General features: G+C 45.1%; 1 protein-coding gene across 1 annotated transcript in view; it reads right to left on the reverse strand.

Moving 5' to 3' along the window:
- The window catches only part of unc80 (unc-80 homolog (C. elegans)), a 535,199-nt gene that overhangs the window by 428,947 nt on the left and 89,613 nt on the right, over nucleotides 1-16,639 (reverse strand). The window contains exons 8-10 of the mRNA XM_078551715.1: nucleotides 12,422-12,683; nucleotides 9,205-9,339; nucleotides 8,520-8,736 (exon numbers count right to left, since the gene is read on the reverse strand). Of these exons, the coding sequence (XP_078407841.1) occupies nucleotides 8,520-8,736; nucleotides 9,205-9,339; nucleotides 12,422-12,683 (614 nt within the window). The remainder of the gene's footprint in view (nucleotides 1-8,519; nucleotides 8,737-9,204; nucleotides 9,340-12,421; nucleotides 12,684-16,639) is intronic.

A 16,639-nucleotide genomic window follows, 5' to 3' on the forward strand; every position in this document is an offset into this window, starting at 1 on the left:
TTCCGTGCCCACCGGCATCGGACGTGTTCAGTGGCATGAGCGGACAATATGGCAGGATCTATTTCATGACGGCATGAAGCCAGATTGCAATCATCCCCTCAGTCTGCCAAGGGCCAGCCATATTTCCCGCCATCGGACATGGGGAACCGCATTGTAATACACCTGCATATCATTATTAGGCCAGCCTGTCAGAGTCATCCACCCCTGCTGGATCGTTCATACACGTCAGCAGGAAAGCACGCTGATGTGTTTCACAACAGCACATAAGTGACGTGCACTTGGCAGACTGCACTTTGAGGGGAACTTGGAGGTGAGTACACGGCAATAACATGCAGCGCTCACCAGGGTCGCCTGTTGGACTTCAAGCTTGAGGAGCATTGTGGGGGAGGGGGCGTTTAAAGGCAGCCCTGTCATTGAGGCGACTTGTGGGGGGGAGGGGAGGGCAGGGGCTGCCTTGTGGTTGAGGCAACTTGTGGGGGAGGAGCAAGGGCAGACCTGCCATTGAATATAGTGCACAAACATTTGGGGTGGGGCAGGTTGGGCGTGGAAAGCAACCACGCATTAGGGAAACATGAATGAAGTTGAAACCTCTGCAGCTGAGGCAATTCAGGTGCAGCCACATTGATATGATTGGATAAAAGCAAAATACTGCGGATGCTGGAAATCTGAAACAAAAGCAAAAATACCTGGAAAAACTCAGCAGGTCTGACAGCATCTGCGGAGAGGAACACAGTTAACGTTTTGAGTCTGTATGACCCTTCATCAGAACTAAGGAAATATAGAAATGAGGTGAAATATAAGCTGGTTTGAGGGGGGGGTGGGACAGGTAGAGCTGGATAGAGGGCCAGTGATAGGTGGAGGCAAAGAAGAGATTGCCAAAGATGTCATAGACAAAAGGACAAAGGGGTGTTGACGGTGGTGATATTTGCTAAGGAACGTGCTTATGGTGACATTAAGGATAGAAAGCAGGATGAGCAAGTGACAGATAGCCCTAGTGGGGGTGGGGTGGGGGGAAGGGATCGAGATAGGCTAAAAGGTGGAGATAAAACAATGGATAGAAATTCCATTATTTTTAAATGTGATAGGTGGGAAGAGAAAAATATATTAAAAAGAAAAATTATAAATTATTGGAGAAAGGGGGTGGGGATAGAGGAGAGAGTTCATGATCTGAAGTTGTTGAACTCAATGTTAAGTCTGGAAGACTGTAAAGTGCCTAATCGGAAGATGAAGTGCTGTTCCTCCAGTTTGCGTTGAGCTTCACTGGAATATTGCAGCAGGCCAAGGACAGACATGTGGGCATGAGAGCAGGGTGGTGTGTTGAAATGGCAAGCAACAGGGAGGTCTGGGTCATGCTTGCGGACAGACCGAAGGTGTTCCGCAAAGCGGTCAATCAGTCTGCGTTTGGTCTCAATGTAGAGGAGACCACATTGGGAGCAGCGAATGCAGTGGACTAAATTGAGGGAAGTGCAAGTGAAATGCTGCTTCACTTGAAAGGAGTGTTTGGGCCCTTGGACAGTGAGGAGGGGGGAAGTAAAGGGGCAGGTGTTGCACCTTCTGCAGTTGCATGGGAAGGTGTCGTGGGAGGGGGTTGAGGTGTAGGGGGTGATGGAGGAGTGGACCAGGGTGTCCCGGAGGGAATGATCCCTGTGGAATGCCGCCGGGGGTGGGGTGAAGGGAAGGTGTGTTTGGTGGTGGCATCATGCTGGAATTGGCGGAGAATGATCCTTTGAATGCGGAGGCTGGTGGGGTGATAAGTGAGGACAAGGGGGTCCCTATCTTGGTTCGGGGAGGGAGAGGAAGGTGAGGGCGGATGTGTGGGAGATGTGCCGGGCACAGTTGAGGGCCCTGTCAACCACCGTGGGTGGAAAAGCTCGGTGAAGGAAGACATGTCAGAGGAACTGTTTTGGAAAGTGGCATCATCAGAACAGATGCGATGGAGGTGAAAGAACTGAGAGAATGGGATAGAATCCTTACAGGAAGCAGGGTGTGAGGAGCTGTAGTCGAGGTAGCTGTGAGAGTCGGTAGGCTTGTAATGAATATTGGTGGACAGTCTATCACCAGAAATTGAGACAGAGAGATCAAGGAAGGGAAGGGAAGTGTCAGTAATGGACCATGTGAAAATAATGGAGGGGTGGAAATGAAAATGATTGGAGTCGAGCTTATCTGCCCAATCAAGCAACGCAGAGGCATCAAAGTGCCACCAAGTGCTCCTAAGCTTTCCACCCCCCCACTCCGGCAGCCTGGAAAGTCATGAGCATTTTAGTGGACTGCAGAACAGTTGGACGACGGCAAACTTTGTACAATCTCCTTGCTAAATCTGGCCATGGAGCAGCCACTGCTGGAGGTGCTCACAGCCCCTTGCAATGTCATCATCCTGGTTTGGACCAGTCTCCCCCATGGTTCAAGCTAACAGTGCAGTCTTGCAGTGCGTGTTAGGAGAATGCCTGTGCCACAGGCAGAGAGCACAGTATGCAGTCCAATGGGCAAAGCTGCCGCCAATGGAACGGGTGGAGTGGGGTGGTGGTGGGTGGAGTTTTGGGCAGCCATGTAGCGCACTAATCTCTGGCTATCCAAGTGGTGGCCAGCATTCTCTCCGGGAAGCATTAAGGGGCTTTCACATTTAACCAGGACAGGTTCTTAGTACACCCATGCTAACTACATGTCTCTCTTCCATCATGCAGGAGGAGTACATTAAGATCATGGAGCCAGGTGAACTAGCTGTTTGCCTGGTGGCCTACAGAGAGTGGATGGAGGAGAGAGCAACTGAGGCTCCGGGCTGCACAGAGGCAGGAGCAGAAATCTCTAGAAGGGGTGGATGGCACACCCGCACATGCTGCCGAAGAGCCACAGCGTGTCATCACTGGTCAGCACCTAGCGACAGCCAGGGTCTATTGACGCCGCCTTTCATTGCTGCAGACGACTGAGAGCTGGTGTTGCAGAAGGCTGCGCATGTCTTGAGAACTGGTCAGTCATATCTGCCAGCTGCTGCAGGATTTGGCATCACTGGGGGTCCACTGCCAGTGGCCATGAAAGTGACCACGGCGCTTAATTTCTATCCCAGTGACACTTTTCAGGGCTCCACAGGTGACCCCTGTGGGATATCACAAACCTCCACCACAAATGCATCCATGAGATCATGGGTGCCATCTTCTCAAGGGCACACAACTTTGTTCATTTTGTTCGGGACCAGGAGAGCCATGATGCAAGAGCAATTGGATTTGCCCAGATCTCGGGTTTCCCACAGGTGCAGGGTGCGGCTGCACTCACGTTGCGCTCAGGTCTCCGTCTCAACACGTGATGAACTACATCAACTGCAAGGAGTTCCACTCGCTGAAGATGCTGCCAGTGTGAGACTACCAGAAACGCATCCTGCAGGTCTGCGCTCGTTTTCCAGGGAGTGTGCACAACTCCTACGTCCTCAGTCGGTCCACAGATTCCTGGAGTCTTCCAGGTGCCACAGAAGCTGCAGGGATGGCTTCTCGGGGACCAAGGCCACCTGCAGAGGCTGTGGCTGACGACACCAGTGCGATGGCTTCAGACTGCAGCAGAGCAACGGCACAACGAGGCTCATGCTGCATCTCTCAACTTGGTGGACCAGACCATCTGGTCTGTTGAAGATGAGGTTCTGGTACCTGGACCAGTCTGGTGGAGCCTTGCATTATAATCCACAGAGGGTGTCATTCATTGTCATTGTCTGCTGCGGCCTTTACAGCTTGGAGCTGCAACAGGGAGAGGAGCTGGCTGAGGAGATGGAGGAGCTGGAGGTCTCCTCCGATGAGGACGGGGATGAGGGTGAGGAGGTCCTCGAAGGTGACGTTTATGGGTATGAGGCCATTGCATTGGCAAGACGAGGCAGGTGCACTAGGGAGGCAGTCACAGCTGCTAGATTTGTGGAGAATGATGATGACATGCAGTTAGGTGACCCCATAGATCCTCACATTGCATCTGTGAATGTTTGAGTTCAGTCTGGCTTGTAGCAATGTGCATACCCTCTGTGATAATGCTCCTGTCATGGAGGCGCAGTGGAGGCCCTAATAGTCGCTTGACTGCAGGAGGACGGTGACGGTATGCAGTGAGGACACTCCATAAATCTTCACATAGCCTCTGAGAATGTCTGACTCTTGTCTGGCCAATGGCAGCTCGCTTGCGCTCTGTGATCAGGGTCATATCATAGAGACGTAGCCATGAAACTTTAGAAGCATCTGATCCTTTTTCCGAGTCAGCACCTGAGCCCTTCGGGAACACAGCATCACTGGTCACAGATGCTGAAGAGATGGGGGCCAGCCCCACCTTAAAGGTGCTGAGAGCACACAGAGAATGACGGAATTCTGTGACGCCTACCCACTACTTTCTGGCAGCAATGTCAAGCGCCATCAAGGTATCACTAATGTGTCCAGTGAGTGTGAGGCCTGACTATCACTTTGGTCTGAAGGCTGCACAAAGCACAGGGAAGAGTCCCTGGACTGAGACAGCTGCATTTATCTTGTGCAGAAAGGTTTCACATCTGAGTGACAAGAACACTGCTCATCAGAACAAGGAGCCATAGGCAGGGAGACATTCTTGGGAGTTTATTAACAATAGTAAGCAGTGTGTACAAGTGATTAGTACCCATGCACTGACTGTGCAACTAATTCTTCTAAACTTTATTAACCTTGCCTTGATGCTCCCCGGACATCCACAGCGGAGATGGAGGTTGCCTGCTGACTGCAATGCCTTATGATGACCTTGGCAGGTGTCCTCTGGAAGGCCAAGACTTGGAGAGACCCGGCCTGCCATCAGGGCCCTGCAATGTGGCAATGGCACCCTCCTCGGCCTGTGGAGCTGGAGCTGTTGAGGTCACGAAGAGGGGATTCGGAGGGTGTGCACCTGCTGATCCTCCTCCCTATGGGTGCTCAAGGGACCCCGGGCTGACTCCTTGAGGAGAAGGGGTGGCTTGAGTGAGATTGAGCTGCCCGGCACCCCTCTCGTGTACACTGTTAGAGTTCAGCTACCAGTTGAGCCCGCGTGGCAGTCCAGACCAAGTCCTGGACCAAGGTCTACCAGTGTTAGCTCAATGCATTGGCATGTCAGCACTCTCACCTCTAGTGAAGGCGGATGGACTCCTCCATTGTACTTCGCAATCTGACTAGTGCAGCGGACATCCCTTCCTGATGTTCCCGAGCTTACCTTTGCAGCTCCAGCAACTGTGACATGACCGAGTCCAAAGGCTCGTCATCTGACTCGTACTCAGCAGATTTCTGGTCTTCAGCAGTCCTCTGAGTGCTGGACACCTGGGAAGTCCCTGCCTGTGCCTGCTACAGATTAGAAAGTGCGATGTGCTCACCAGATTGTGATCCCGAGGCAATTGTAAAGCTACGTCCCATCGAGGTGTGTTTCTGTGCACTGGTGGAGGGTGTGGGTGAGCGCTGTGCTGTGACGGAACTTCAAGGAAGGTGTCTCCAGATTCCTCTTCAGTGGTTTCCTCGGGACTTGATTGGAGACCCTGAGTCATGGACTCCTTCGACTGTTTCCCAGATGTGCTTGCAAAAGCAAGGGGAGATAATTAGTGCATGGCAGTGGCCTGTGAAGCAGGACACACCACTCATAATATGGTTTCTGAGAAATGTTGTACTGCTGGATCCTCACTTGGGAGAGCAGCACCGACTTCACCGTCGAACAGGAACGGTCCAGATCATCGCTGGCCAGCTGGATGGCTCTGTTTCAAAGTCCGTGAGGACCTTGATTTCAGGCATTCCTCCACCGGTGTGCAACCTCTCCCTCTTGTGGTGTGCCAGCTTTTCCTGCATGAATAGAGATGGAAAGGGTGTAAGCAGGATGCCTGCCAGGCCAGATGATAAGTATGTCTGGCATGTGTGGGTGGTGAGTGGTCCCATGGACAGGATGAGGACAATGACGGTGAGTGTGAGAGGGTGAATGGTGATGTTTCTTGAACTGGCAGTGAGTGAGATCCCTGTGGATGTGTGATGGGCTTGAGTGTGAGTTGAGAGTGATAAGAAGAATGACTTACCCTGGTAGAATGGAGGGGATCATTCATCCTCTTGTGGCACTGGGTGGCTGTCTTCTTTTGAAGGGCGTTGACGCTGACCACTGCTGCCACTGCCTCCCAAGCCTGGTTGGTCATGCCACTGCCATCCTGTGGCCAGAGGGGGAGTAGGGGACATCCTGACAGGACTACACTGCATCCAAAAGGCATTCCAGTGGCGCATCGTTAAACCTGGGTGTTGCAGTCTTTTTGTCTTTCATGGACATCTTCCCTGCAGCAGTCGTGGGCTGGAAGCACTGAGAGGTGTGCACACGCTGGACTTTAAATATGGCCCCTGGCGTGATATAGCAGTGAGGTGATGGCGAGCGGACGAGTGAGAACCCGCCCACCAAGGAAACGACGTGCTTCCCGGGAATGCATAAATAATGAGGCGGGTTTGGGACAATACGGCGTGAAAACCTGCCAGTGCGGCTGGCGGGTAAACGTCACTTTATCCACCCGCTGCCACACTTAGTGCAAATCTGGGATGATTCCACCTGTTAAGTGAGCGTGCAAATATCTAACAAATGGAGTATAATGTGTGAAAATGTGAAGTTGTTCAATTTGGCAGGAAGAATAAAAAAGCAGAGCATTACTTAAATGGAGAATGACTGCAGAATTCCGAGGTGCAGAGAGATCTAAGTGTTTTCGTGCATGAGTCACAAAAAGTTAGCATGCAGGAACAGCAAGTAATCAAGAAGGTTAATGGAATACTATCCTTTATTATGAGAGGAATTGAACATAAAGGATGTTATGCTTCATCTATACAGGGCATTAGTGAGACCACATCTCAAACAGTGTGTGCCGTTTTGGTCTCCTTATTTAAGGAGGGATGTAAATATGTTGGAGGCAGTTCAGAAGAGGTGTACCAGAATGATACCTGGAGTGAGTGGGCTGTTTTAGGAGGATAGGTTGGACAGGCTGGGCTTGTTCCCATTGGAGTTTAGAAGAGTGAGGGGTGACTTGATTGAAGTATATAAAATCCCGAATGGTCTTGACAACGAGGACGTGGAAAGCATGTTTCCTCTTGTAGGTGAGTTCAGAACTGTTTTAAAATTAGGGGTTGCCACTTTAGGACAGAGATAAGGAGAATTTTTTTCTCTGAGGGTTGTGCGACTTTTAAACTCCCTGTATCAGAAGGCAGTGGAAGGCGGCTCATTGAATATTTTTAAGGCAGAGGTAGATAGATTCTTGTTAGGCAAGGGAATCAAAGGTTATTGTGGGTAAATGTGAATATAGAACTCGAAACATAAACAAATCAGCCATGATCTTATTGAATAGCAGATCAGGCTCGAGGCCAGGCCTACTCCTGCTCATACTTCGTATGTTTGTATTTTTTTTTTATTCGTCCACGGGATGAGGGTGTCGCTGGCTAGGCCAGCATTTAATGCTTGTTTAGAGGGCATTTTAAGAGTCAACCACATTGCTGTGGGTCTGGAGTCCCCAAAGACTGTCCACCATCTACAAGGCACAAATCAGGTGTGTGATGGAATTCTCTCCACTTGCCTGGATGAGTGCAGCTCCAACAACAATCAAGAAGCTCAACACCATGCAGGACAAAGCAGCCCGCTTGATTGGCACTCCTTCCACAAACAGGTCTAGTCAGTGATGCCCACATCCCCTAAATAAATTTTTTAAATGGGTTATAGCCACCGTTGAAGATGTGGAGAGTAGGATCTCAAAGGAAATAAATTAAATTTCTTCCGTCTTCACCATGACCAATAATTTTAATCCTTTGAATAAATGAGAATTGTCTCCCTACGTTAGTGAATGGAAGAATTTCACGCAGGAACTTTAATCCTTGAGCTGCAATTATTTCACAGTACAAAGGAGCATCCGGTGGAAATATCGTGGGTAGAGTTTCATCTGTACCACATAAACGGGAATTACTGCAGGGCGGAAAAACAGTTGGGGAAATAAATGATGTAAACGATGAGCTGTGAAGGGTCGAGTGGTCTTTAACTGGCCTTGGGATGTGAGTTTTTGTATAAGGCTACAGGAGCAGCGCAGCGAAGAGCAACAGTAACTCGCATACGTTACACGTGTAGTAAATGCTTCGGCCACTTCCTTACCGGTACGCTGTGCCAGAACATGCCGGCTTACTTTCACCTCTGGCTGACATAAAAATTAAGGATAGTGAGAGGTCATGTACCGACTTGTTGCTTATGGCCTTATCTCTTTCCCACCGGAATCTCACCCGAGATGCCCAGATTGGGGGCGGAGCCCCCCTCTGCAACGCGAATTGGCTGGAATTCCTGCTAGTCAACCGCTAATTGGCCAGCGATGCTTGATTCAACCTGCTGAAATGGCGGGAGCAGAAGCCTGCACTTTCCATTCCACCTCCTTTGCTCCGCTAGAAACCATAAAATCTAGTCCTGTGACTGTATGCCCCACTATAATCATTTAAAAAAATGTTTTACAGAAGTAAACTGAAATGCAAAAGAACTAGACACGTGACAGTTACGTTAAACAACTACATTTACTATTTTTGGCTCACCCAGTATTGTAGCTTGCCATCCCCCTCGCTCTAAACCACGCCTTTCTTCTCCAGTTCCAGAAAAGCTCCCAAATGAAAATGTGCTTCGAGTTGGTGACACATCTAAATGATCCTCATGAAGAAGAAATGGCATTCCCATGCGTCGCTGCCTCTTTTTACCCGGGTGATGGAACGGGATTGAGCCTTTGCGTTCACGCTCCTCTTTGCGACTCTTGAACTTGTACACCAGTAAGGTCATCAATTTTATTATTCAATAATACGTTTGCCATAGGTCACAAACTCATTTTTTGCATTAACATTTAGGCTGCAGTAGCTTGATTTCTGAGTTTATGATCCAGGTTTTCTAACATTACTTTAACACATGCATTAACTAATTTATTCATGTTAGTTAAAGTAACTATGATAAGGAAATCTTATGGAATAAGGAAGGCTTATGTCGTCATGAACAAATATTACACCAATAAAAATCGCAATACTCCAGTAATTTAAATTAATACTGATTTGACGTAGCTATTGCCGCTTAGCATCATTTCTTATGTACTGATGGTCCTGTTCTGAAGAGGGTAACAGAGAATAGGAACATAAAGAGTAAATACCAATGATGTGTGTGAATGGAAATCAGCAGTATTGCTTTTAAAATGCATTTTTGTCTGGCCTAATAAATATTTACAAAATATTTCTTCACCTTTTTGAAGATGTTCATTCCTAAATCAGTAGAAAGGTCTGGAACTGCCTGTCGTCTCAGGTTCGTCACGGACACCTTAGAAAATGTTTCAGAACTAACGGATTTTTCCTCTTCGTTGCATTTCATGGTAAGATCCTTGCAAAAACAGTATAAACAATGAATGAGTCAAACATTTTCAGGAAAATGCTTTTTTAAAATCTCTTTACTTATTCACGTGTGTGGGCAAAATTGGTCACAGCAAAGTGAGCAACTGTGAATCAGCAGCCAATTTTACCCCCCTCACCCAATTTTCTTTTCCACTAATTTTATACAACATTCAGTGAGCCAAAGCACATGAAGAAATTACAATGCATACCAACACTGCTACTCAGTTGATGCAAGTCCAACTGAATATGTCACCAGCCAATCAGGTTGTGCCACACAAATCTTTTCTCCAAATCCTACAGCATGATATTACATCTTGATATTACATCACAATTCAGTTAGATTTAGCATTACCATGGAAAAGGACAGAGATAAGGCAGGAGTAAAAGTCTTGAACTGGGGGAAGGCAAATTTTGCAGAAATGAGAAGGGACTTGGCTGAGGTGGACTGGACAGCATTGCTGGAAGATAAAACAGTGGGAAGCACTAAAAAGCGAGATCCTAATTGTACAAAGTAGACATGTCTCCCACAAAAATAAGAGTGGTACTGCCAAATCTAGACCTCCCTGGTTGTCTAGAGGAATACAGGGGAAAATCAAACAGAAAAAGAAAGTGTACGGTAGGCACAAAGAACTAAGCACTGAACTGCAGTTCTGGCCACCACATTACAGGAAGGACGTAATAGCTCTGGAGAGAGTGCAGAGAAGGTTTACAAGAATGTTGCCAGGGTTAGAAAAGAGTAGCTACGAGGAGAGATTGGATAGGTTGGGGTTATTTTCCTTAGAACAAAGGCAACTGAGAGGTGACTTGATTGAGGTGTATAAAATTATGAGGGGAATAGATAGAGTGGACAGGATAAAATTGTTTCCCTTGATGGGAGAATTCTAGAACCAGCGACATAGATTCAAGATAAGTGGCAGAAAGTGTCGGGGGTACATAAGGAAGAACTTTTTTACGTAGAGGATAGTGGGTGTCTGGAATTCCCTGCCCAAGTTGGTGGTAGAGGCAGAAACTTTAAACTCTTTTAAAAAGTACCTGGATCTGCACCTAAAGTGCTGTAAGCTGCAGGGCTATGGGCCGGGTGCAGGAAGGTGGGATTAGAAAGGGCACCTGGGGGTCCTCGGGCTGGCATGGACAAGATGGGCCGAATGGCTTCTGTGCTGTAACTTTTCTATGGTTCTATCTTCAGCTATGTGTGACAAAATAGATGCATATGTACAGTACCGTTTCAGGTTTCATAGGAAGTTAAACTGTTTCTTCGTGCATTGATTAACATTGCCTAAGGAGTTTTGATTCAGTAAAAACAGTTCTCAGAAAAAACTTGCAAGACACAGTGAAGATTAATAATCAACAATTTTTTTTGTGTATCCAGGTAACCTTTGTGTATTATCTGTTTATACAGCTCCTTCTGCAACAATTGTGTAAATGGAGACAGAGTTTGGAAGGAAAGGAGAGATGATTTCTGGTTGAATATGTCATCCACATTGTGCTTAGAGTTGTAAAAGGGAAAATGGAAACTCTCCTGATGTCCCAAGCCATAAATCCATGTTCCAGGTTTTACCTAAAAGATCACTGAGTCACCAAATGTTTGCTGGGATAGCAATGGTATATTACAGCTAGCAACCCCAGGTAGATGCAAGATTGAAAAGAAAAACCATCCAGCACTTTCGCTCCAGGGCCAGGATTTTATGGCCCCATCAAACTGAATGGAGATTTAAATGGCTCACCGCATCCACCAGGGGGGAGACACGCCATGACGGGGCCGTAAAATCCTGGCCCAGATTGCTATCCAGGAACTTCGATTGAAAGTACCATGTACAGAACTACACATTAATTCAGTTCAGCTGTGATGCACCCCATTCATATGGCTTTTTGAAACAGAGGGTAGAACCCTCCACTGAAGGTGCACTGGATCCGCAGTATAACTCAAGGAAACATGAACAAGAGACTTGCCGGATCATCTGGGCTGACACTCCAGTGCAGTACTGAGGGAATGCGAAATTATTGGAGATGTTTTTGGATTTGGACCTAGTCATTTTGAACATAAAGGATTTTGAAGAAGAGAAGGGGAGTTCTCCCCAGCATCCTGGCCGATATTTATCCCCCAATCAATATCACTAAAATATAGGTGTTAAAGTTCCCACAAAAGAAGTGTCTGCGGATCAACTCTATCAGTAGTACCAACTCGGCCACCACCCACAACACTCAGAAAAGTGACTGGAGTCAGGAATGGGTCACTGGGGTGAATAGGACTTCTGGCTGCTGAGAAAACACGAGGATTCCACCAAAGCAGAAAATTCTGGGTTTAATGTATAGATTTAAACATGAAATAAGGTTAGGGTACAGATGGGTTTCTCATTCTGTAGAACCACATAGTTATGAATTGTTGCTTTCAGGTGACCATAGAACTGCAAAGTGGAGAAAACCTGTTCAGGAAAGATGCAAAATCAATCATTGCTCACACATATGATCCTGAAGGAGTGGGACCTGTGCACAATATACCTATCCTGGTGCAATTCCCCATAAAAGAGCAAAATAGACTTCTTGTACAGCTGATGGGGTATTCTACCCAATCCTGTAAGTCTCCTAAAATTAGTCATGAACCTCAATGGAACTGGTCTAAGAAGGGAAATAAATCCAAAAGAAATTTGGATGTTAAATGAAATTTAAACTTGCGCTGGATGTCACTTCTTGCCGTACACAAATACTACTACAAGAGATGTATTGTAACTGGTTGCATGTGATAAATCAAAATGTGTATATATGTGCTATGGTTATCCTTGTAAATAGCTACTTCAGCATCAATCAGTAAGTATTTTGCCACCTGACAACTTAAGATATTAGGACTTGAGGACTCGAAACGTCAACTTTTTTCTTCTCCGCTGATGCTGCCAGACCTGCTGAGTTTTTCCAGGTAATTCTGTTTTTGTTTTAACTTAAAATATTTATCTGTCTTTTTAACTCAGTAATATTTTGTGTCATTGTATTTGACAAAATTATTTTTTGTAACACAACCACCTTCATGTGGAAGTGAATCATTAGAAAGCAAAGACCTGAATTTAATCTTTCCATACCTGTGTTTTATGGGTGTTAACCAGTGAAGGAGCTGCAGCTACCATGGAACTACTGCGTGGTCTGGGTAATTGGGTTATTTCAGGTTCAAAGGCTCTATCAGGCTTCTCCTCCAGAATCTGTCGAAGTCTTTGTAAATAATACATCAGTGCCCAGTGGATACCTTCTTCAGACCAGTGGGGCTGCAGTAGACAGCGCAATACTGCAACATCAAAATAGGTGGCATACCGAGACTTTTGACTCAGTGGTATGGATATTGAAGTTCTGTAACAGATAGTTTGTATTTTATGAAAACAGAGAATTAGTCAGAGAAAACTGTTTACAGTCATATTCAAAATAACTGTCACATTAATGTGTGAATCTATGAAACTTTTATCCAAATCCACAGACTAGAACAATTATTTTATAACCAACGAATTCCAACTGCTCTTTTGACATTCATTTTCTATATTGAAACAAAGATGAGTCAGAAGTTTGTGGGTTCAACTCCCACTACAGGACTTGAGCTCAAAATCTAGGTTGGCGACACTGAGTATGGCATTCCAGCGCAATATTGAGGGAATACTGCACCGTGGGAGATACCATTTTTCAGATGAGATGTTAAACCGAGGCCCTGTCTGCCCTCAGGTGGATGAGTAAGTTCCATGGCAAACAGCAGGCAAGTTGTTCCTGATGACCTGCTGAATATTTACCCCATGAGGCCTGGTGAATAGTTATCCCACAATCAACATCAGAAAGAGAGATTACCTGGGCATTATGACACTGCTATTTGTGGAAGCTTGCTGTGAGCATATTGGCTGCTGAGTTTAATACATTACAACACTGGCAACGTTTCAAAAAATATTTCATTGACTGTAAGGCATGAAATGAAAAGTGCTATATAAATGAAAGCCTTTTTTTCCCAAAAGTAGAAAAACTATGTACAGAGGCCTGGAAGAGACAGCTAGAGATAGAAATAATAAAGTCAGGTGGATCACAGGAAATACAAAGAGGTCTAAATTAGGTATAGGGTGGATGTGTGTAAATGCACAAAGTGTAGCTAACAAGTTGATAAAATATTACAGGGTTAGAAAGAGAGAACGTTCTTGAGGGGACAAGACAGAATCAATTTGGTTGGACTTAAGAAACACTAGAAGAGCTATCTTTTAGACCACTAAATAGTGGGAAAGAGATAGAACACCAGATTTGCAGGGAAATTATAGAGAGGCGCATGAACTATAGATTAATGATAATGGGAGGCTTTAGCCACTCCAAAATTGAATGGGGGCAGTGATTACATTAAGGACAGAGAGCAGGAGGAATTTGTGTGTGTGTTCAGGAGAACTTTCTTGATCAGTATGTTACCTGCCCAATGTGGAAAGGAGGCATTGCTGGATCTATCCCTGGGGAATGAAGTGGAGCATATGAAGATTATTACAGTGAAGGAGCACCTTAGGAACTGTGATCATAGTTTTGTAAGATTTAGATTAGTTATGAAGGACAAGAAATTATCTAACATTTAAAAAAACTAAAGGAGGGTTAATTTCAATGGGTTGAGAATGGATTTGTCCCAGGTAAATTGGAATCAAAGACTGACAGAGAGCATTGGGCGACCTTTAGAAAGAGATGGTTTTGGTATAGTCTAGGTACATTCCCCAGGGTGAAAGAGGACAATCAAAGCCAACACTCTCTGGATGGTGGAGGAGTTAGAGAGTTGGATGAAGCAGAAAAAAGATGTCATGTAGCTGATGTCAGTTTGATAATGTAAGAGAGAATCAGGCTGAATATAAGTAGAGAAGTGAAAAAAGGAAACAATAGGGGCAAAGAGACAGCTGTTGCAATTCCCATAGAGATCGATGAATTTAAAGTAAGAAATATGAACTTCCAGTTGATAGCTGAAAGAATGACACAATAAGATTTCATATTTTAAGACTTTTACTGCAACAAACAAACCAAAAGCACCATTGACTATACATTATTGTTCTAGGAAACTTATTCTTTAAACTATAGAACAAAACTTTCCTCTTTTACTTTTAACAACCAAAAAACCCACTCCACAGGTATACTTTACACTGTCCCTTAAGCAGACATTCACGTCTCCTGGAAGCAGTCCAAAGTGATTCTTATCTCCCAAGGGTTTACTTCCGTTCTTTTCCTTTCTCAGGGTGGTAACTTTTAGCCACAGAACTGTCTCTCAAGGTGAGGATTTTTCCTGAGATTCTTTCTCTGGCACAAGCTCGGTGCATCTTCTAGCCTTGTTTCAAAGCCTTGCGAATTTGGTCTTTTCAATCCAAGCATGAGCTCCCATCCGCATTCCTGCGTGGTGAGCCATAAAAAACATTCGGCCTCTAGCTGCTCTCTCTTTTCCATATCCTGGCAGACTGCCTGTGTCTGAGAGTTTTCAGATATATCTTAGAAACCCTTCCCCTCTCAAAAACCATGACCATGGCAAAGTGAACCACATGGACCTTGTATCCAGGTACAAGTGCTGATCATCTATTCTTTAGACCCAAACTCTATTCTATCTTGGAAGTAAATGGACAGTTTAGAGTAAACTGTTTACAATCCGATATTCTCAACACCTTCCCGGGACTTAGGAAACTAGTAGTCCAACCAATGTAAATATAGATGCTGCTGCCATTGTCTCCAAATGTGAGCATCTTATACCTTTCCAGCAAAACAACCCAGACCTCCCTTTAATTTTTAACAGCCACGTCACATAGGCCTCTTGTTAGGCAGGCTTCCGAACAGATTAAATGACCCCCTTCATTTTATCCTAAATTAAAGGCACAATCTGCAGACATAACAATCATATAAACCTCACATTTGTAGCGCAGTATGTGAATAGATTGGCAGCTAACAAAAAATGGAACCAAATGTCATTTAAAGGTATATTAACAGAAAAACCATTGTTAGAGATGTATTAGATTAGGGTCAAATTTGGAGATTATTGGTGGAGACAAAAGGCAGAGATACGAAACAAATACCTTGCTTTGGGGTTTACCAAGGAAAGGGCTTTGCTAAAGCTATAGTAAATGAAGAAGTTGTTGGGACACTGGATCAGATAAAAAACAAAGAGCAGATACTAAAAGCACTGGGAGTACTTAAAAATGGTACCTTACCCAGTATGGATGGGTAGATTCTAGAGTGCTGAGGAAATTAAGGGTAGATATTGCAGAGGTGCTGGCCATAATCTTCCATTTCTCCTTAGATACAGGAGTGCTGGCATAAAATGGGAGGATTGCAAATGTTTCACCCTCGTTCAAAAGGAGGAAAAGGATAATCCTTGCAAATTCAGGCCAATCAGTTTATGATCAGTGGTGGGGAAGCTTTCAGAAACAATGATCCAGAAGAAAATTTGCAGCCACATGGATTAACAAATGAGAGCCAGTGGTGATTTGTTCAGGGCACATCATGTTAAACTAATTTGATTGAGCTTTTTGAAGAGGAAAGAGAGAGGCTGAATGAGGGCAGTGCAGTTGATGTTGCGTATATGCACTTTCAAAGAGCATTCAATAAAGTAACACTTATCAGGCTAATTAGCAAAATTGAAGCCAATGATATAACAGTAGCAATATGAATACAAAATTGGCTGCAGAATAGAAAAGATAGTTGTAGTTGAAGGCTGTTTTTCAAACTGAAGGGAGGTATACAGTAGTGGTTCTCAGAGTTCAGTCCCAGGATCACTGCTGATTTGGAAATACAAATGACTTAAGGGGTAACGAGCATCATTTCAAAATGTGCAGATGGCATAAAATGTGGAAGTGTGGTAAACAGTGAGGATGATAACAATTGATTTCAGAGGTTCATGGAATATGCAGGCACACACTAGATGAAATTCAATACAGAAAAGTATGAGGTGACACATTTTGGTAGGAAGAAGAGGGAAACCCCAATCCAGATTAAATGGTATAATCTTAGAAGAGGTACAAGAAGAAAGAGTGGTTGTGCAGAAATCTTTGGAGGTGGCAGGAAAGATAACAAAGTAGTTAATAAAGTATGTGAGATTCTATGATATATAAATAGAGGAATAAAGTACAAAATTTGGGAAGTTATGCTAGAATTACAGAGTCATTGAGGCAGAGAAGGAAGCACCTTGGCCTACCGAGCTCATGCCAGCTCTCTGCAGAGCAATCGAGTCAGTCCCATTCCCACTACAACCTCTTAAGGACCCTTACATCCTTTCTAAAATGTGGTGAATAGAACTGGACACAATACTCTAGTTGTGGCCTAACTGGTAC

This window comes from Cetorhinus maximus, chromosome 11, assembly GCF_964194155.1.
Source record: "Cetorhinus maximus chromosome 11, sCetMax3.hap1.1, whole genome shotgun sequence".
Taxonomy (NCBI): Eukaryota; Metazoa; Chordata; class Chondrichthyes; order Lamniformes; family Cetorhinidae; genus Cetorhinus; species Cetorhinus maximus.